This window comes from Plecotus auritus, assembly GCF_963455305.1.
Source record: "Plecotus auritus genome assembly, chromosome: 5".
NCBI classification, from domain to species: Eukaryota; Metazoa; Chordata; class Mammalia; order Chiroptera; family Vespertilionidae; genus Plecotus; species Plecotus auritus.
The window spans coordinates 122,869,489-122,891,862 of record NC_137776.1 but is presented as its reverse complement, the minus strand read 5'-3'; the positions used below and the strand labels follow the sequence as shown (position 1 = coordinate 122,891,862).

Genomic DNA, 22,374 nt, shown 5'->3' with positions numbered 1-22,374 from the left:
ATATTGAGAGGCAACCACACCCAAACATACACCAGGGGTGCAACACAATCTTAAAGTAGTACAAACTCTATTTTGACTCATTTATTTTAAGTAGTAGTCAGTACAACAAGATAGTAGGAACTATTGCACTTAACTCTTGCCTTAAAATTTGTTGTAATGGCAGTTAATCTTTCATGTAGCCACTGTGCTAGTTATCATGTTGTAACTAGCACAGTGTATCCTTGAAATTTAGAATGAGAAACCTGTACTTCAGAAAATAAGAACATAAATCTTCAGATTTAAATAAAAATTGTCACACAAAATTTTAGGTTCAGAGTTTTGAAAGAACTCATCTGTTTTATATAATCCAGTTTTGCTAGATCCCCTGGTATTATGGTAGGGGCCCTAATGCTTTCTATTGATCTTTTTTAGCTTCCTCTGTCATCTCTGTCCCAGGATAGCAAACTTGTGTACATTCAGCTATTATGGGATAATATCAACCTTCATCAGGAACCAGAAGAGCCTCTGTATGTCTCATGGAGGAATTTTAGTAAGTAAAATAGAATTAAAGACATAAAAGACTTCAACTGTAGAGTACTTTTTAGCAATAAAGAATGGACTACTGGGAGTTGGGGGACTAGAATTAGTTGTGAAGAGAGAAACAAGTCCTTTTGCATTATTTTAACATTTTTTATTTATTTTTAGTATCTCTTCAAGATTCTATTTTGGTTTAAATTGTTTTGCTATTAATATTGACCCATTTAACTATGTCAGGTCTCTACATGAGTTGAGTATTATTTTGTGATTTTTCTGTCAATACCCATTTGGTTAGATATTTGGAGACTAAATTCTATATAGTGGAAGAGTAATCTGGATGTGTTGGAATAGTATCAGTTATATGGATATTAGTCTCAAAAATTCTAGCTTATTTTTAGTCTTTTATATTTAGAATGTATTTTTACAGGTTTTGTTGTTGTTAATCCTCACCCAAGGAAACTTTTCAATTGATTTTTATTTTTTTTTTATTTTTTTTTTTTTTTTGATTCAGACTAGTTACATTGCTTTATTTTTATTTTTTTTTTTTTACATTTTTTTTAATTGTTTGAAGTATTAAAAATAGTAGTACATATGTCTCTTTTTTTTCCCCATTGACCTCCCCCCACCCTCCCCTTCCCCCCAGAACATGCCTTTACCTGCCCCCCCCCCAGTGTCTTTTTCAATTGATTTTTAGAGACAGTGGAAGGGAGGAGGAGTGAGAGAGAGAAAAACATCGATGTGAGAGGGACACATTGATTGGTTGCCTCCACCAGGGCTGGGGATAAGCCTGCAACCAACGTATGTGCCCTTGACTGGAATCGAACCCGGGATCTTTCAGTCTGAGGTCCAACACTCTATCCACTGAGCTAAACTGGCTAGGGCTATGAGGGGTTTAAAGGGTTATCATCCAGTTCAGAAACTCTGTGAGTAAATAAGAAACCACAATCAATCAATAGATGAGTAAGCAAGTGCTATCAACAGGCAGTTCATGGAAGAAACATTAAATGGCTTTTATAAACTGTGTTAGTTTGTTAGGGCTACCTTAACAGAATACCACAGACTGGGTATCATGAAATAGACAATTCAAAATATTCTCTAATTTTTGGTGGAATGAAATTTAGAGCTCTCAAGAATGGACTTATTTATTTACTTAATTAGTGCTCTATATGAAGAATTGGCATATAAATAAAATTAAAAGACATATAAGAATTAAGTGACCAATGGACAAAGACAACAGGGGGGTGAGGGCATGAGGGGGGATACGGGGGTAATGGGGGAATAAGGACACATATGTAACACCGTAATCAATAAAGAAATTAAAAAAAAAAAAGCCCTAAAAAAAAAAAAAAAAAGAATTGAGTGATAACTTCCAGGAATGGCAGTATGAGGAGCTCTGCCACCTACTTCTCAGCAAAGCAACCATAATTGGTGAAAATTATTAAAGGGACAAAAAGTCTAAGGCTATAGAGCAAATGAACAAACATTCATTCACGAAAATATACTAAGCCCTAACCGGTTTGGCTCAGTGGATAAGAGCCTCGGCCTACAGACTGAAGGGTCCCAGGTTCAATTCCAGTCAAGGGCATGTACTTTGGTTGCGGGCACATCCCCAGTGGGGAGTGTGCAGGAGGCAGCTGATCGATGTTTCTAACTCTCCCTCTCCCTTACTCTCTGTAAAAAAATCAATAAAATATATTTTTTTAAAAAAGAAAATATACTAAATTTCAGTAAAATTAATGTGCTTCTGTGGCACTTGAGTTAGAACTTGCTGCCCCCATCCAGCTCCCAGTCAGGGCTTCAGCTAGCTGTTCTCGTTCTCTCAGCTCTGTTATGACAGAGGGGAAACTCCTCCATCCAGCTTCTGTTCATTGGGCAGCCATTCTACCCTGGTTTTGGCAAGCCAAGAGTGCTGGGGTCCCAGTTGTTCATACTGCATCTTGCTTATAGGGCAGAAGTTTTATGCCAAGAAAGGCAAGCTGAAAAGACAGAGACTATGGCTCCAACCCAACACTCTGTCCACAAAGCAGGAGTGTCATTCTAAGAGAAGGGCCACTGTTCTGAGCCCAGCTTCAGAGCAGTGGCTCAGAGATTTGCCCAGGAGGAGAGGCAGATCATAAGAAGAGAGAGCTCTGAAATTCTCTCAAAAGGTAATTGTAGCCCTAGCTAGTTTGGCTCAGTAGATAGAGTTGTCGGCCTGTGGACGGTCCCGGGTTCGATTCCGGTCAAGGGCACATGCCTGGGTTGCGGGCTTGGTCCCCAGTGAGGGGCGTGCAGGAGGTGGCCAATCAATGATTCCCTCTCATCATTGATGTTTCTCTCTCTCCCTCTCTCTTCCTCTCTGAAATCAATTAAAAAATTTTTTTAAAAAGGAAATTGTATTTAGAACTGAGAACACTCTTGGAAACTGTGGAGATTTAGGTGAGAAGGGCAGTATCACGCTGATACAAAAACCAAAGACATCCGAAAGGAAACTAAAATCTATTTCACTTAATATGGACATAAAAATTCTCAACAAAATAACAAACCAAATCTAACAATACAGAAAAAGGATTGTACAGCCTTGACCAAATGCAGTTTATCCCAGGCATGCCATGTTCGTTTAACATTTGAAAATCCATTAATGTATACACCATATCAATATAATAAAGGACCAAACCTGCATGATTGTCTCAATAGTTAAAATATTTGTTGAAATCCATCACCCTTTGTTAAAAACGCTCAAGCTAGAGCCCTAGCTGGTTTGGCTCAGTGGATAGAGCATCGGCCTGCCTGAAGGGTCTGGGGTTCGATTTTGGTCAAGGGCACATGCCCAGGTTGGGAGCTCAATCCCCAGCAGGGGGCATGCAGGAGGCAGCCGATCAATAATTCTCTCGCATAATTTATGTTTCTATATCTCTCTCCCTCTCCCTTCCTCTCTGAAATCTATAAAAATATATTTTAAAAAACAACATTCAAGCTAGAAATAGAAAGGAACTTCCTCAATTTGATTATGAGCATCTATGATAACTGGCAGTTTTCTTTTTTTAAATATTTTTATTGATTTCAGAGAGGAAGGGAGAGAGAACTAGAAACATCAATGATCAGAGAGAATCTTTGATCGGCTGCATCCTGCATGTCCCACACCAGGGATCTAGCCCACAACTCGGTCATGTGCCCTGACCGGGAATTGAACTGTGACCTTCTGGTTCATAGATCGACGCTCTACCACTGAGCCATGCCAGCTGGGCTAACAGTTTTCTTAATGGTGAAAGACAATACTTTCATCTAAGTACAGGAATAAGACAAGATTGTCTGTTTTTATCATTTCCATTCAACATTGTACTGGAGGTTCTTGTTAGAGCAATTAGACAAGAATATAAAAGGCATCCAAATTGTAAAGGAAGCCTGGATGGTGTTGCTCAGTGGTTGAGTGTTGACCTATGAACCAGGAGGTCATGATTCTATTCCCGGTCTGGGCACATGCCTGGGTTGCAGGCTCGATCCCAGCTTGGAGTGTGCAGGAGGCAGCCAATCAATGATTCTCTCATCATTGATGTTTCTATCTCTGTCTCCCTCTCCCTTCCTCTCTTAAATATATATTTTTAAAAGTTGTAAAGGAAGTAAAATTATCTCTATTTGCAGATTATATGCTCTTAGTATAGAAAACCTTAAAGAATATATATATGCAAACACAAACATAATAAGTTCAGCAAAATTGCAGGATATCATACAGAAATCAACTGTATTTCTGTACACTTTCAATAAATAATCAAAAAATTAGGAAAATAATTCCATTTATAATAGCATTAAAAAGAACAAAATTTAGGGGCTGGGTGAAAAAGGTGAAGGGATTAAGGAAAACAATTCATACACGCAGACAACATTATGATAATTACCAGAGGGAAAGGGGGGTGGGGAGAGGTAGAAAGGGTACAGGGAGGATAAATGATGAAGGAAGGAGACTTGACTTGGGGTGGTGAACACACGACACAATATGAGATGATGTATTATAGAATTGTACACCTGAAACCTATATAATTTTATTAACTGGTCACCTCAAAAAATTCAATGAAAAGAATAAAATATATAGGAATAAATTCGCTGCAAGAAGTACAAAACTTACACTTTAAAAAACTAAAGTTATTGTTGAAATAAATTAAAGAAGACCTAAGTAAATGGAAAGAAATACCATGTTTGGAAGAATTACTATTGTTAAGATGGCAGTACTTCCAAATTGTTCTATAGATTCAGCAAAATCCCTATCAAAATTCCAGGTGGCTTTTTTTTTTTTTTACAGAAATTGAAAGGCCTATCCTAAAAATCACATGGATATTCTAGGGACCCAGAATAGCCAAACAATCTTGAAAATGAAGAACAAAGTTGTTGGATTCATACTTCTTAATCTGAAAATTTAGTACAAAGCTATAGTAATCAAAGTTGAATGCTGCATAGAGATAGACAGTAAAGGTCAATGGAATAGAGTTGAGTGTCCAGAAATAAACCCTTACAAGTATTGTCAGTTGCCTTTCAACAAGTTTCAAGATCATGAAACTGGGACAGACGGTCCTGGGACAACTAGAGAAACATGCAAAAAAAAAAAAAAAAAAGTTGATTGCTTCCTCAAATTATACATAAAAATTTACTCAAAATGGATCCTAAACTTAATGTTTAAATGTAAGAGCTAAAACTATAGCACTCTTAAAAGAAAACATAGGAGTAAATCTTTATAGCCTTGTATAGGGCAAGATCTTAGATACTACACCACCAAAAGCACAAGCAACAAAAGGAAAAATAAACTGGACTTCATCAAAGACAAAAACTGCTGAGAAATAACCAATCATATAAGTGCAATGTCAACCCAGAATAAAATAGGGTAAATACTTGCAAGTAATATTTTAAGAGAATATATAAAGAACTCTTACAACTCAATACTAAACAACTCATTTAAAAAAATGGGCAAAGGATCTTGTATTAATCCATTCGGGCTGCTGTAACAAAATGACTGTGTAGCTTATAAAAAACATAAATTTCTGTCAGTGCTGGAGGCTGAAAGTCCAAGATGAAGATAGTATTAGCCTGGTCAGTTAAGGGCCCTCTTTTGGACTGCAGACTTCTCATTATATCCTCACATGGTAGAAAGGGTAAGTGATCTCTGATGCTTTTTTTTTTTTTTTTTTAAAGGGCACTAATCCATTCATGAAGACTCTGCCCTCATGACTTTATTGTCTCCCAAAGGCCTCACCTCCTAATACCATCACATTGCGCATTAGATTTTCAACATGTGAATTTTTGGGAAACACATTCAGACCATAGCAGGATCTGACAGTTCTTCAAAGATGGCTAAAAGCAAATGAAAAGATGCTCAATATCACTAGATGTCAAGGACATGCAAATAAACAGAGAAACCACTTCACATTCACTATATTGGCTTTAATTAGGACAGATACTAACGAGTATTGGTGAGGATATAAAGAAATTGAGACCCTCATATACTGCTGATTAGAATAAAAAATGGTGCAGCTGCTCTGCAAAAGTTTCACAGTTCCTCATATTACCAGTAAACACCATATGACACAGCACTTGCTCTTAGGTATATATACCCAAGTGAAATCATGTGTTCACATAAAAACTATACACTGTTCTTAGCATTTTTCTTTTTTTAAATATATTTTATTGATTTTTCACAGAGAGGAAGGAAGAGGGATAGAGAGTTAGAAACATCGATGAGAGAGAAACATTGATCAGCTGCCTCCTGCACACCCCCTACTGGGGATGTACCCACAACCAAGGTACATGCCCTTGACAGGAATCGAACCTGGGACCCTTCAGTCCGCAGGCCGACACTCTATCCACTGAGCCAAACCAGCTAGGGCAGCATTTTTCTTAATAGCCAAACAGTGGAAACAACCTATATGTATATCGGCTGACAAATGGATAGTTTGGTATATCCAAGCAACAAAATATTATTTGGCAATAAAAAGTACTGAATACTGATATATATGCTACAACATGGATGAATTTAAAAACATTCACAAAAGAGCACAGAAAGTATGATACCACTTACATGAAATATCCAGAATAGGCAAATCTGTGGAGACAAAAGTATTGTTTACCTAGGGCTGAGGGATGGGAAGATAAAGGAGTGACCCCTAGAGGTTTCTTTTGGTGGTAAACAAAAATGTTTTAAAAGTTGATTGTGATGGCTGCTCAACTCCCAGAATATATTCAAAATCAGTTTTGTAGTTTAAATGGGTGAATTGAATGGTTTGAGAATCATATTAGTATCTTAGTAAAGGTGTTATTTTAAAAACAGAATTAAAGAAGAAGCCATGAAGTTATGTATTACATTTGGGTTAGGCTCTAAAATCACAACAGCATGAAAATCAAGTACTTTTTAAAACAATGTTTCCTATTCCAAGGAAACATTTAGCAGGTAGAAGAGCTAGGATCGAAACATACAGCAGCCAGTATTTCCTCTTGTATTATAACAGAGAATTTTGCTATTTATTTGGTTGAACACAAATGAAGTATTACTAGTTACCTTTATTAAGGGTCTGCTATGTTGTATGAAAAATGCAACAGCTTACTCTACGACAGGCACTCAGAATGAGGCTAGACTGGGGAATTACTGGATACATATTCCCATCTCAACTAATTGTAAATAAAATTATATGGCTGCTGGGATTACAGTATTAAAGTTTTCCCTTTTTCTGGGCCAACCACACTGGTGATTTTGTTTTTCATGTCAGTATGATTCAATTCCAGTATATCACTGAAGCACTTTTGTATCTGAAATCTATATAAATGTTTGTTCTTAATAATTCTAGAATTAGCCTTTATCAATTAGGATTCTGTTTAATAGAAAATAACAGAAATTTAAACACTAAAGATTGTTCTCACATAAAGTATGAAGTAGACTCTCTAGGACTGATCGGCAACTGTCAGGGACCCAGGCTCTTTCTGTTGTGTCTACTTTTCCATCAGTTAAAGTTGGCTTTATAGTCACAGGATGACTCCTGGAGTGTAAGTTGTCACCCCTCCTCCCTCAAACAGGAAGTCTTAAGTTCAGGGAAAGGGCAAAGGGAGCGGTCTCTCCTATCTGAAGAAAGCAGGAAAAATATTTCTTAGCAGTCACATTGCCACATAATTTTACTAGTAATGGGTAAGGTGATGTTGAATAAAAAACTAGAAAATGCTACAACTCTGAAAAAAACTAATAATTAGAGTGGTTAAAGATATTCTTAATTACTGTGTTTTTATTATTAGATTCTGAAAAGAAGTCTTCTGTCCTGTCAGAGGAACAACAAGCAACAAGCACTTTAGTGGAAACCATCAGGCAGAGTATTCAACGTAATGATGTTCTTCAACCCATCAACCTGCTTTCACAGCAAATGAAGCCAGACAAGAAAAGACAAAGGTAATCATTCAATGTTTACCACTCAAAATAATGTCGTTAAAAAACTATTTAAAATAGCTCTAGTTGTAAAAAAAAACACAAAACAAAAAAACACATACTCACTGTAGAACATGTTTTTAAAAGATGTTTCGAAGGATAGATTAAATTTTAAGAGGTAATTCATGTCAAAAGTGTATGGATCTTTGGGAAACATTAATGCTATTCATGGAAACCCTCTGTGAATTTGTTAACATTGATATTATACATATGTTCTACTTGGTTCAGGCTCTGTCATATCCATACACCTTTTCCTTTCTTGGGGGACATTAAAAAAAAGAAAGAAATGGGTTTGGGAGTAGAAACAATTTAGGAAAGTGATGGAAGCAGTGAATTACAAAGGATATGGAGCTCTCCTATCCTCTTACTATTTCTGCAAACATGCTTGGATCAGTACTCATCCCAATGTCAGCATAAGTGAGTTTTGCAGAGGAAGCTTCAGAAAACAGTAGTACAAGGATAATGAAATGGATGGATCTTCTTATTGAGGTACAGATGACCTCTTTTAGTCTAAAAAGCACCTAGTTTCAAGCACCTGCGGTATAAGGCAGGGAAGGAATATTAGAAATGACCTGCTATGGCCTCTGAAGCTTCTAAAGCTACATGGAGCATCATCAATCAGCATTACTAATTTTTTGTTCTGTGTAAACACTCAAACCAGTTTACTTCTTAAGTTGTTTATTTTTAACAACAGTCATGAAGCTTATTTTTATGACTTAATTTGTGACATTTTTATGCCCACAAATCAAATAAAGGTGATCTATCTTTTATTGTTGGGTTAGATGGTAGAGATCACTCCACCTTTCACTCTGTGTCCAAGGATTTTAGACTCCTTAGAAATTGCTACTTGGTTAAGTGGCAAAAGATGACAGAAGAACCTGCCTTTCCAAATTTTAATTAGGAATTAGAAGTTAAACTGTTAAAAAATTTTAAGTTAAAATAAACCATTTTTTGTTTTTAGTGTGAAGCTTTATGCTATCAACTTAACTTTTTAACTTGAAATAGATATGCAAAGGAAGTAGTTGCAAAAATAGTTAAGAACCCTTCCCCCAAAGGTGACATCTCATAACTGTGCCACATATCAAAACCAGGACATTCTTTTAGACCAGAGAACTTAATCCTTTTTTTTAAACAATTAAAAATACCTTCACATGTTTTTATACTCTTAGCCTATTGACTCTAAAAATATTTGTTTTATAGGAGTTTATACAGAGAAATCCTCTTCTTATCATTAGTGTCTCTTGGAAGAGAGAATATTGATATTGGTAAGTTGGTTAATTACGCACTATTTTCTGTTTCCTTACATTTTACTATTTCCAAATGTAATTTTACGCTTTATTTTCTCAAGTAATTTTATTTCCTAAAGTAATTTTAAAATTGTAACTGGTATGGGTAAATACTCTACTTGCCTTTAGAAAGACTTCTACTTTTGACTATGTGGTGTGTGTATATATGATTGGACTACCATATATAAATGCATAACTTCTTTAACAAATTATAACTGCATTTCTGAAATTGTCTTTTTCAGAGGCTTTTGATAACGAATATGGACTTGCATACAATAGTCTATCTTCAGAAATCCTTGAAAAGTTGCAGAAAATTGATGTTCCACCAAGTGTCAATGTGGAATGGTGCAGGAAGTGTTTTGGAGCACCTCTCATTTAAACTACATTTCAGACACACAATGCTGGGGGAATAGACACAGTCTGGAAACTGTCAAGGTTTCTTCCAAATGCTAAGAATTGGTGAAAACCAAAATGATCTAACTCTTGGGACAACATATGAAACGTAACATAACAAATCACCTAGAAATGAAAAAAATACCATTAAAATGCCCCAGGGTTTATGTTGAAAATTTGCAACTTCTGAACGGTTTATCTGCCTCTTCTGAAAACTGTTTGGATTTCTCAATATTTGCAGTAGTTTGATAATGAGAAATTGCATTCATCATTGGCATTGTTTATATTTGAAGCTAATTGGGTTTGGGGAATGACAAACTAAACTTGGCTAACCCCAATACAAATGAAATAGCTCTTAAGAGCAAACTCTATGTGTATGTATATATGTGGCTGTGTAGGTACGTGTATATACAGCCATATTTATTAAAATTTATAGATTATGTATTGCAGTTTTCTGAAAGGGGTCTAAGTGACTACTAGTAAACTCATCTGTAGTCATTAATCTCAAAATGACCTGAAAAGTCTGATGACAACTGCCTTGCCTGACTTTAAAATTTAACATATATATCCTCACCTTTCATATTTTGTATTATTTTCCTTAATGGATTTTATCTTGAATATCCAGTCACTTCCTTCCATCTACTTCCCAATAGCATGTTAATATACAACAGCTTTATAATTGAATACATCATTCAGTTCAAATGAAATTAAATTGGCTTTAGATTTCACAAAATTGGAACATGCTTAAAATGCCTGTATATAGTCTTTGGACCTGAAATTGTTCAGGCACAGTAAACGGTTGCTATTGGTCACTTTTTAAAACCTGTGGTATCAATAAACTTGCACTGCAGTTTTATTCTTGTATAATATATAGATTTGTATGCTTATTTGTGCATTTGTAAATAGTTTAGGAGAAACCAATTAAGTCTTAATACTTTAAAGCTATTGAGCTTGTTTGCCAGATTTAAGAAAATCATGACCTCACATGCCTGACAATTATGCCTTTTGTTAAAAGCCCTTAGGAACAGTAAAGATTGCCTTAACTCTGTGGTGTAAAACGCCAGTGGTTGTGTGTTTTATAGTTATACGTATGACTAAATCACTGGGTACAAATTATTTACTGGTAGTTAACAGCACCAATCTCCTACCTGGTATAATCTTTTACAGATTGTTGCTGTACCAATCTTCCATCATTTAGGATTAATCTGACCTTTACAGAATTCTAGTTTCAATTTATTGTGAAAGAACTTCTCAGAAATTATGTACAATTCTCATTACCTTAAAAATGGATCTTTTGCACTAACTCTAGAGTGTATATTTTTGCAACTAAGACTTGATACTAGTTTTAATACTTAACACTTATTATCAGAAAGTTTGTAATTACTCGTGTATATAAAAAGATGGAGGTTGAATGAAAGGAAAAATTATTGTGTTACCTTTTTAAGCATCCGGAAATGTACACAATTGGAACCTTTGTGATCTTTAGTATTCCAAAATTATCTTTCTCTCCATTTCTTCTCTGTAGCCTGAAACTAAATTACTTCCCACTAAACAAAAAATCTGCAATGAAGATCTCCTTAACCAGTTAAGGATATTTGTATTAAGTTTTCTCGTTACTTTTTGTAACGTTCTAAGTGACAGCCATTATATATTGGGAACTCGAGTCTGCCAGTCATTTAGAAATAGAAGTGGGTTTTAAAGGCCTTTCTAACACCTACCCCAGAAAGGGCACCAGTAAAATCTATAGGAGTTGTAACACTGTATGAAACATAACCTGTTAACTTCTGAAAGCAGTCTTTCAAGTTAGTCCAGATTGTTTATTCTAAAATGTTAACACGTTCAGTGCCAAGCCTGTTTTGTCTTCCTTCCTGTTTAGCCCACGGTACCAGATTTCATTGATGCTGGCGGCACCAGTGACTGACCGGTCTGTAAGGAAAGTCTAGTGTCAGTCACTGAACATGGCGCTTAACGTATTAAACTATTTTTGGATTTGGTAATCTAACTTAAGCTGCATTTTGTAAATTGACTATAGCACCCTGTATGGTTAATAATGAGCATAAATCTCCCATTTAATCTGGGATACTCAGTTGTTGCCTTTTTACTTCATTTTTGGTACATAATACAAGACTGAACATGTTTGTAATCTCAGTAACTCTTGAAATCTCAAATCTGCCAGAACTCATGAGCTGAAATAGTGTAGGCAAGCCATGTGTCCGCTTTTAGAGAATGTACTCAAAATCAGAAAGCAGTGTGATTCATGGTTTGTATTAGGGTCAACCATGTATGTACAGGCCTATACATCAGACTTTCCTTTTGGCCTTGTTATCCTGACTCTAGTATGTCCTTTTTGTTATCTTTAAAAATGCTCCATTTTCCCTTGTAATTTGTATACTCAATTGCCAATTAAGACTTTTCATGTTATATAACTAATACCATGTATTAAGAGTAATGGGGATCTCTTACTGTTATCTAAGGATCTTGCTTCTTACAGAATGGTCCAGAGACTGGCATTGGTTGCACACGGGAACTTATCTGTGTAAAAACTACTTTAAAATTTTACTCACCTGTGGTTAAACTATACTTCAGCAAATAAGCCTCTTCTTCATCCTTAAAGCCTAATGTGCCTTTTTAAGATCCTTCTACCCTGTAAAGGATAGTTTTGACTGTAATTACCAGAGATTAGATATGGCACAAAGTATACTACTTTCTCTTTGTGCATTCTTTATTGATGCAACTTTTTAAACAGGCATAGTCAACTCCTTTTCAGAGTGAAATAGAATAAAAACATGAGTAACAATTCACTGGAGTTGAAAGCTTTCTGTTAATGCAGTAAAAATTTGCACTGGTTTTAAAAGCTTTGTGAACTTTTGCAAAATGGCATCATTAACTATGCTTTTAACAAGTAATCTTTTTTATCACATATGACAAATGTCCATCTTCACAAGGGCACTTTTCATGTATTGTGCATAGATGTTTAAGAAAAACTGTATTCCTCAAAATAAAGTGTATAAAAGATTCACAATTCTAGTCGTTTATTTTCCTGAAATTGTTCTATGACTCACTGAAAACACCTTATGCTAAGAATCTTTTCCTGAGCCACCCAGATTCCGAAACCGTATCCTGCACATCTCTGACCGTCACAGTGCACCCTCTGAATTTGAAGGATACGTCACTTTTAAGTTTTAGCCATTAGATTGCTGTACACAGTATTCCTTTTTCTATGACCTGAGTTTCTCTCCATTTATCTAAATTTTATCATCAATGAGTAGTCGGTAAAGGGGCTTTGACATTTGCTCTCCTTTATTTGTTAGTTACAAAATCTCATTTTTGACTGGACTCAGACTTAGAGGTAGAAGCTCTCAGAGAGGACAGTCTACGTCTCTTCGCAATCTGCTCCTGGCGTTTTTCTTTGGCCTCCTAAACAAAACAAAAAAGCAGTCAAAGCCTGTCTGGCTTAAAAATCTAAACCCAAAGTGAGGCCTGACTCCTCCCCCTGTCCACCCCAATCATCTTAGACTGACCTTCATTCTCTTAGCCAAAAGTTTAGCATATTCCGCGGCCTCTTCCTTGTTCTTCTTAGTACGTTGTTTTTTCAGAGCAATACGCCTGCGTTTGTGCTGCAGGACACGTGGAGTAACAAGACGCTGAATCTTGGGTGCTTTAGTCCTAGGTTTCTTACCTAAAAATTTAGGTAATGGCTTAATCACTTCTCAATACGCTTGTTCATTAGGACACATACCCTACATTTTAAAAACTTGAGCAACAGATGCAAACTTGAGTTAGTATCTATGAAAACTTATTTGTATGAGGCCTTTTAAATCAAATTTGAAATATTTTACGACTTAAAAATACCACCACTTTGCCAACAAAAATACAAAATAGGCTAAATATTATACAAATATAAAACTGAAATTTTTCTAAAAAGAGACCAGGTTAAAACTTACTAGCTGCCAGTGTTTTCCTAATTAGCACATTTAACCCTCAGTAAGACAGCTCATTAAGTCAAGCCTATTTGGATGTCAAGATCATATATAAATTTAGGTTAATTTTCTGAACAATGAAGTCACACTCAGCTTTCTTCTATCACTTTGATTTCCTGCCAGCTACTAAGGTAAATGATCCCTTAATATAAAGACACAAGAACCACCTACACTGATGGTTATTTCCAAAGGTGTGATTATGGAGAACTACTGTGAATTTGCCAATTATTTTTTTTAAAATATATTTTATTGATTTTTTACAGAGAGGGAGAGGGATAGAGTTAGAAACGTCGATGAGAGAGAAACATCGATCAGTTGCCTCCTGCACACTCCCCACTGGGGATGTGCCCGCAACCAAGGTACATGCCCTTGACTGGAATCGAACCCGGGACCCTTCAGTCCGCAGGCTGACGCTCTATCCACTGAGCCAAACCGGTTTCGGCTGCCAATTATTTTTTAAAGTATACGTTATAGGAGGCTAATACTATTCTTTATCCTCAACCTTTAAAATAGTATCTGGCACATAGGTTGTGTTGGATATTTGGAATGAGCGACCAATGAACTCTCACAATAAGCCAGGTATACGTTTATCTGAAAAAACAAACAAACAAACAAAAAAAAAAACCCAACCAACACCCTCCCCCCAGATTTGCCAGGAGAACCCAACCTGAATATGCTATTTATTCCATTTAATGTAAATGTTCATACACTTCATACAGTAACATTAATGTTACAAAACATTGCAGCCACAGACTACAGTCGTGATGGGTTATGTTGCTTAACAATGTACCTTCTAAAAATATAAAACTCCCAAACACCCATTCCCTATACTCTGAATACGGTATAAAACCTAATTCTCATAACTCTTGTTACTCATATCCCATAGATGAAAATGAGGGTCAGAAATTAAAGCAAGGTCAGTTGATGAAAGCATGTTATTTCTTTTGTCAACTAAAAAAATTAGAACCTGATACGACAACAAGTGTGTAGAGTGAGAGCACATTCAATCATAGCCCTAGAATTTCATTTTTCCAACTTTTAACCTAAAAGCAATGAACTTAGTGCCTGCTAAGTTATTTTTGGATAAACATACATCAATTACTACCAGGAAAATTTCCAAGAAAAATTACAACTCTAGATAGAAGGCATTGGATGTAACAAGGATTAATACCAACTACATGTCATGACCCTCTTCAATATTTTCCTAAAATCTCCAGGTGAGTTGTGGGCAGCTTTTGTTCTAATGAGCACTCAAAACACTGGTGACAGGCTAATAACCAAATTCAAGCCCTAAATGTCCTAATATCCCCTACCTTCTTTGTTTAGAGGCTTTCTCACAACATATTTTCGGACATCATCTTCTTTAGAGAGATTGAAAAGTTTGCGGATTCTGCTGGCTCTTTTGGGCCCCAGGCGACGAGGCACAGTGGTATCAGTGAGACCAGGAATATCTTTCTCCCCTAAGAGACATGTGAACAAAGACATTTTAATTCAACTTCCTTTTAAAGAACCCTAAGTAACTGCTTTCATTGGTAAAAACAAAACAACCCCCATTGGTCAACTGGATATGACAAATGAAAAAGCCATTTGGACAATCAGCTTTAAATCAATGTCAGCAATAACTCAAGAACACAAGCCTCACCTTTTTTTACAATGACCAAGTTGAGAACACTGAGATTAGCATCCACAATGCAACCCCGAACAGATTTGCGTTTTCTCTCTCCAGTCCTCCTCGGTCTGTAACAGGAGTGCCCCTTACTCAGCAGCAGGCGGACTCGGCCATGGGTCAAGACACCCTGCTTCATGGGGAAACCTTGTTTGTCGTTCCCACCACTGATTCGAACCACATAACCCTGCAGAATATAATGACACATTACAAAATAAAGGGCTGCGGCCTCTATGACGCACACTCTCTAGGTACAGTTCATTAAGTACAATTTGAAACTTAAAATTCCTCTGCTCACTCATGTTTGTCTACATTTGCCAATCTTCCAAGTTCAATTAGCAAATTCCTTGCAATCAAGCCCTATTTCTAACCTATGCTTTACTAGAAGGAACAGTTCTAGGGGAAGAAAGATTACATGGTAAGAGACCAAAGTATCCACAAAAAACAAATAAACCCGACACCCTTTCTTGTCACTTTTAAAAATACCCTTTGGAGACCATTAGCTTGCAGCGCAACTAGGTATTTATGTTTTCTCATTTGATCTGTAAAACCCCCCGAGGTGATAGCTCTACCTCATAGGATGAGGTCTGGGAGTCACTAACCCAAGGTCAGCAGACAGAACCGGAGTTTGAAACCAATTACACAGCCAATTATCACCCGCGTTTACCGCTCTCCCTCTAAGAGCTGCAGCAATTCAACTCTGGGATCAACTCTCACCTTCCATTCTTCACCCAGAGCGTCAGCAGCAACTTCTGTGGCCATACGCTTCTCATAAAAGGTACGAAGTTTGCGTTCATCGTCCACTTCAATGAGTTTCTGGCAGCCAGTGGCTGGGAAAGAGATGTTGAGCTAAGGATTAAACGGAGGAGAAAAGAGCTTTATGAAAACTATAGAACCACCTGCAAAGGTATTCCACTGCAAAAAGCTTTCCATGTCAAACCCCCAACCACAGTCAGCAGCAAAACGGAGACAATTGGTTTTATTCACTATAAAGCACGTGTGTGCAATAATGCGCGACGAGCCCCGCGCTAAAAATAGGACATCGTCTGTCAAGCCCAGCGCAATGACTCCGGGGACGAGGAGGCTCCGCAGCCGTGCACTCTGGAGAAGGAGCCCAACCGACAGCAGAGCCGTATCTGCCCGGCTAGGCCCGAGGACGCCGCCACCATTACACTCCCGGCCCCACGCAACTCCAGCGGCAATCACTCGCCATCCCCTCTCCCGAGGAGCTCCAGGCCCACAAAATAAAAGCTTTCTCCTACCTCACACCCTCCTCTACCTAGAACCAGGGTTTTGGAGAGCTACAAAAGCAGCGACGCCGTGTCCTGGGGCTCGATTCATGTCCCCCAAGCCTAAGCCAACACCCGCCATCTCCTCCTACCTTCATCCTGAAGCCGCCAACAGCCTCGCAGGCGCCACGAAAAAGAGGCCCAACTTCCGCTTAACCCAGATCACATAGGCACTTCCAGTTCTCGCGAGATGGGCAAAAGCCTGGGAGAGCGGAAGTGATCATGGGTATCTGCGCTTCCGGGGGTGGGGCTAACTGCAGTCCGGAAGTGGATTTAGCAGCCTAGCCGCAATGGTGGCGTAGTTTCAACGTGGCGGCGGGTTTTGCCTGAAGGCTAGAATCCCCAGCCTGATCTTTCTCGCGTTACCCTTGTCCAGGAAGGAGGCCCAGCTCTGTCTTGGACTCTGCATCGGATGTTGCTAAGGAAGGGCGGCCCGGAGTTCAGCTCTCTTGTACTCTCCTGCACCTCGGACTCGGAGGGAAGATTTACGGTTCGGGAGCGCACCTTGCCCTGGTTCCGCGGTTCGCAGCAAGACACCCTGATTTTTCTCTTAAAATACTCCCATCATCTGCGTAATCGTTGTTCTGTCACAGAACAACACTCTTAGCCACCCTGTCGCATGAGCCAAAAATCACAATTACCCCAAGGCCCGGCCACCATCGCTACCTACTAAATAGTCTCCTTGCTTTGTCTTGCCTTGGCAATCTTTTTAAAACGAGAAATTAGTATGTCAAAATCCTCCTTATCCTGGCATGACAAGCTTTCCGCAGTCCCAAACTCATCAATTGCTATTGGTTAATACCACTGCAGGTCTTTCAAGTTAGATGTCCCTCCTAAGAGAAGCCTTTCCTGACCACATTGTCTCACATAGTATCCTTCTCATTCTCTAGTATAGCACAGTTCTCTTTTATAGGACTTCATCATGATACAGAAATGGATTGTTTATGGCCCCTCTCCTCTACTAGGTGAAAAATTAAACCACCGCTCAGGTCTTAACTTTACCAGGGTATATGTAACAGGACACAGCAAAGTGCACGGCACATAATAAGTGCTCAGTAAAATTTTTAAAAAGTTTTAAATTGATTTTAGAGAGAGAGAAACATCAATTTGTTGTTCCACTTATTTATGCATTTATTGGTTGCTTCTTGAATGTGCCCTGACAGGGAATCAAACCTGCAACCTTGGCATATCCCGACAATGCTCCAACCAACTAAACTACCCAGTCAGTAAATATGTTTAAATGAGTATAACCCTAGCTCTGGTATGTTTTAGTCTGAGTGTAGTATAGTATGGAGCCAGCCATCAGAGGTAGAATAAGTGAAACTATTATAGTAACTCTTGAATAAGCATGGTGCGAATTTTAAAATATATGTATTTTATTGACTTCTGAGAGGAAGGGAGAGGGAGAGAGAGATAGAAACATCAATGAGAGAGATTCACTGATAGGCTGCCTCCTGCACGCCCAATACTAGGGATCAAGCATGTGCCCTTGACTGGAATCAAACCCGGGACCCTTCAGTCCACAAGCTGGTGCTCTATCCACTGAGCCAAACTGGCTAGGGCAACAATGGTGCAACTTTTAATTGTACAGAAAGTTGTGAGAAAGATACAAGTTTATTTGATACTCCCTCCTGAACATTCTGGGAGAACAAGAATGAGAACCCAGGCCCCTAGCCGGGTGCTCAGTAGTTAGAACGTGGATCCACAGACTGAAGGTTCTTGGGTTCAATTCTGGTCAAGGCACCTACCTCCATTGCAGGCGTGATCCCTGTTTTCAATTCTTTGGGGTATATACCCTAGGAGTGGAATTGCTGAGTCATATGGTAATTCAGTGTTTAACTCCTGGAGGAACTGCTTAAACTTTGACAGCAGCTGAACTGTATTACATTCCCACCAGCAATGTATGAATGTTCCAATTTCTCCATGTCCTGGCCAACACTTGCTAATTTTTTTTAAAATATATATTTTTTATTGATATTTTACAGAGAGGAAGGGAGAGGGATAGAGAGCTAGAAACATCGATGAGAGAGAAACATCGATCAGCTGCCTCCTGCACACCTCCCACTGGGGATGTGCCCGCAACCAAGGTACATGCCCTCAACCGGAATGGAACCTGGGACCCTTCAGTCCGCAGGCCGACGCTCTATCCACTGAGCCAAACCGGTTTCGGCAACACTTGCTAATTTATTCTTTCTTTTTTAAAAAAATTTATAGCCATCCTATGGTAACTCATTGTGGTTTTGGTTTGCATTCCCTAATGATGTTGAACTGCTTTTTAAGTTCTTGTTGGCCATTTGTCTTTTTTGGAGAAATGTCTGTTCAAGTCCTTTGCCCATTTTTTTTTTTTTTTGGCTTTATTTTTATTGAAGTATCAGTGAGTTAATGTTAGGCAAACAGTAAAGTCCAGGACTATTGCATAGGTTTCTTTATTTTTTTAATGTATTTTTTTATTATGCCTTTTTTTTGTTTTGGATATTTCTTCCATTGATTTTTAGAGGGGAAGAGAGGGGAAGAGACAGAGAGAGGGAAACATCAACATGAGAGAGACACATCAAGTTGGCTGCCTCTCACACGCACCCCAACGGGGCTAGGGGATCAACCTGCAACCCAGTTATGTGTCCTTGACTGGAATCAAACCCGAGACCCTTCAGTCTGTGGGTTGATCGTCTAACCACTGAGCAAATGGGCTAGGGCATATTTGCCATCTTAACCATTTTAAAAAAAATATATATATATATCTTTACTGCCCTGGCCAGTTTGGCTTGATGGATAGAGTATTGGCCTGTGGACTGAGGGGTACCAGGTTCGATTCTGGCCAAGGGCACATGCCTGGGTTGCGGGCTCGATCCCCAGTGGGAGGTGTGCAGGAGGCAGCCAATCGGTGGTTCTCTCTCATCATTGATGTTTCTATCTATCCCTCTCCCTTCCTCTCTAAAGTCAAAAATAATTTAGAAATATATATTATCTTTACTGATTTCAGAGAGGAAGGGAGAGGGATAGATAGAAACATCAATGATGAGAGAGAATCATTGATTGGCTGCCTCCTGCATGTCCCCTAATGGGGATCAAGTCCAGAACCTGGGCATGTGCCCTTGACCGAAATAAAACCCTTCAGTCCACAGGTTGACGCTCTATCCACTGAGCCAAACCAGCTAGGGCACCATCTTAACCATTTTTAAATACACAGTTCAGTAGTGCTAAGCATATTCACATTGTTGTGAAACAAATCTCTAGAACTTCTTTTTAACTCTTTATTGTTGAAGGTATTACAAATGTCTCCTTTTCCCCCTATTGACCTCTCCCAGCCCACTCAGAACTTGTTTTTTATATTGCAGAATTAGACCTCTAGCCATTAAACAACTCCCAGTACCTGGTAACCACCATTCTGCTTTCCCTTTCTTTGAATTTGACTACTTTAGATACTTCCTGCCCAGCTAGCATGGCTCAGTGGTTGAGCATCAACCTATGAACCAGGAGGTCATGGCTTGTAGGAGGCAGGCAATCAATGATTCTCTCTCATTATTGATGTTTCTAACTCTCTCCTCCTCTTCCTTCCTCTCTGAAATAAAAACATATTTAAAAAAAATTAAAAAGCTGTGGTAAATTTACACTATGGAATACTATGCAACAGTAAAAAAGAAGGATCTCTTTGAGACAACATGGAGAGACCTGGAGACTATTATGCTAAGTGAACTAAGCCAGTCAGAGAAAGACAAGTATCACATGGTCTCACTCATATGTGGAATCTAATGAACAAAATAAACTGATGAACAAAATAGATCCAGAGACATAGAAACGTGGAACAGACTGACTAATCTCAGAGGGAAGGTAGGGATGGGTGGGAAGAGATTAACCAAAGAACTTATCTGCATACTAGAGGCCCGGTGCACAACATTTGTGCACCGGAGGCAGGGACCCTCAGCCTGGCTTGAGCCCTCTCACAGTCCAGGACCCCAGAGGGGTCCTTAGAGCTTCCTCGGAGGCAGGAGAGGCTTCCGCCACCACCACTGCGCTTGCCAGCCATGAGCTCGGCTTCTGGCTGAGCAGCCCTCCCCCTGTGGGAGTGCACTGACCACCAGGGGGCAGCTCTTGCGCTGAGCATCTGCCCCCTGGTGGTCAGTGTGTATCATAGAGACTGGTTGTTCCACCCTTAGGTTGATTTGCATATTAACCTTTTATTATATGGAATGATTATATGGGATATGCATAACCCATGGACACAGACAATAGTGTGGTGAACCTGGGGCAGGGTGTGGGTTAGAAGGGGTCAATGGGCGTGGGAAGGACAACTGTAATACTTTCAACAATAAAGATAAGTTTTTTTAAAAAAGAAAGCTTTTCACATCTCATCTAATTAATCCTGAAATCTGTTAGGTAAGGATAAAGCATATTTTGTTTAATTCTGGAACTATATAAAATAAACTAAGCATACATAATTTAAAGGATGTTTAAAGGGGGGTTAGCTGCTCTAGTGGACATATACATGATAAGAAAATGAAACAGCCTTATTGCTGATAAGGAGATTTAATGGTCTGGATAGAGGATTAAACCAGCCACAACATTCCCTCAAACCACAGCCTAATGCAGAGCAAGGCAAAACTGCAATTTTCGGAAGCCTGAGAGAGGCGAGGAAACTGCAGAAGAAAAGTCTGAAGCTAGCAGAGGTGGTTCATGAGGTTTAAAGAAAGAGCCAGCTCATAACATGAAAGTGCAAGATGAAACAGGTGCTGATGTAGAAGCTGCAGCAAGCTTCCCAGAAGGTCTAGCTAAGATAGTTAATGTTCATGGCTACACTAACAGATTTTCAATGTAGACAATAATACAGCCTTATCCTATATAATAGAAGGATAATATGCAAATTGATCCTAATGGCAGAATGACTGACCAGGAACGACCAGTCGCTATGATGCACACTGACCACCAGGGGGCAGATGCTCAACGCAGGAGCTTCCCGCGGTGGTCAGTGCGCTTCCACGGGGGAGCTCCGCTCAGCCACAAGCAGGGCTGACGGCTGCGAGCACAGTGGTGGAGGCAGGAGCTTCTCCTGCCTCCTCAGCAGTGCTAAGGATGTCCAACTGCAGCTTAGGCCTGCTTCCCATGGACTCCTAGGCTGCTGGAGGGATGTTTGACTGCCAGCTTAGGCTCGATCCCACAGGGAGTGGGCCTAAGCCGGCAGGTGGACATCCCCTGAGGGGTCCCGGACTGAGAGAGGATGCAGGCTGGGCTGAGGGACTCCCCCCACCCCGCCCCAGTACATGAATTGTCATGCACTGGCCTCTAGTGTTGCAATAAGATGCCATCTAGGACTCTCATAGCTAGAGAGGAGAAGTCAATGCCTGGCTCTAAAGCTTCAAATGACAAGCTGACTCTCTTAGGGGCTGATGCAGCTGGTGACTTTTAAGTTGAAGCCAGTGCTCATGTAACATCCAAAAATCCTAAGGCCCTTAAGAATTATGCTAAATCTACTCTGCCTGTGCTCTATAAATGGAACAAAGCCTGGATCCCCAGTGGGGGGCATGCAACATGGACAGACCTTGAGGTCATTATGCTAAGTGAAATAAGCCAGGCAAAGACAAATACTGGATAATCTGACTTATATGTGAAGTCTTAAAAAAAAAAAAAAAAATCCAAAATCATAGAAACAGATTAGAATTGTAGTTGCCAGAAACTGGGAGTAGGGAAAAGGGGAAGATGTTTTAGACACACTAAGTGTGAAGTGTCTGTGGGATATACAAGTCGAGACATCCAATAGGCATGTTTGGAGGCTATTTGACACAGTAAAAGAGGTGGGTGTACAGTGGGGGGAGGGGCC

At 39.0% G+C, this 22,374-nt stretch overlaps 2 protein-coding genes across 4 annotated transcripts in view; one reads left to right on the top strand and one right to left on the bottom strand.

Moving 5' to 3' along the window:
- Positions 1-12,648, top strand: part of DENND4C (DENN domain containing 4C) — a 126,577-nt gene extending 113,929 nt beyond the window's left edge. The window contains exons 30-33 of the mRNA XM_080669158.1: positions 412-529; positions 7,762-7,912; positions 9,149-9,213; positions 9,477-12,648. Of these exons, the coding sequence (XP_080525284.1) occupies positions 412-529; positions 7,762-7,912; positions 9,149-9,213; positions 9,477-9,613 (471 nt within the window). The 3' untranslated portion in view covers positions 9,614-12,648. The remainder of the gene's footprint in view (positions 1-411; positions 530-7,761; positions 7,913-9,148; positions 9,214-9,476) is intronic.
- Positions 12,649-12,905: 257 nt separating this feature from the next.
- Positions 12,906-22,374, bottom strand: part of RPS6 (ribosomal protein S6) — a 28,651-nt gene continuing 19,182 nt past the window's right edge. For 2 of the 3 annotated variants that reach the window (XM_080669165.1, XM_080669164.1), the window contains 6 exons: positions 16,655-16,764; positions 15,991-16,122; positions 15,250-15,460; positions 14,921-15,067; positions 13,149-13,306; positions 12,906-13,044 (listed from right to left, as the gene is read on the bottom strand). In XM_080669165.1, the coding sequence (XP_080525291.1) occupies positions 12,949-13,044; positions 13,149-13,306; positions 14,921-15,067; positions 15,250-15,460; positions 15,991-16,122; positions 16,655-16,660 (750 nt within the window). In that variant the 5' untranslated portion in view covers positions 16,661-16,764 and the 3' untranslated portion in view covers positions 12,906-12,948. Of the gene's footprint in view, positions 13,045-13,148; positions 13,307-14,920; positions 15,068-15,249; positions 15,461-15,990; positions 16,123-16,535; positions 16,765-22,374 lie in introns of those variants that run through there. The other variant, XM_080669166.1, reaches the window with a different exon arrangement.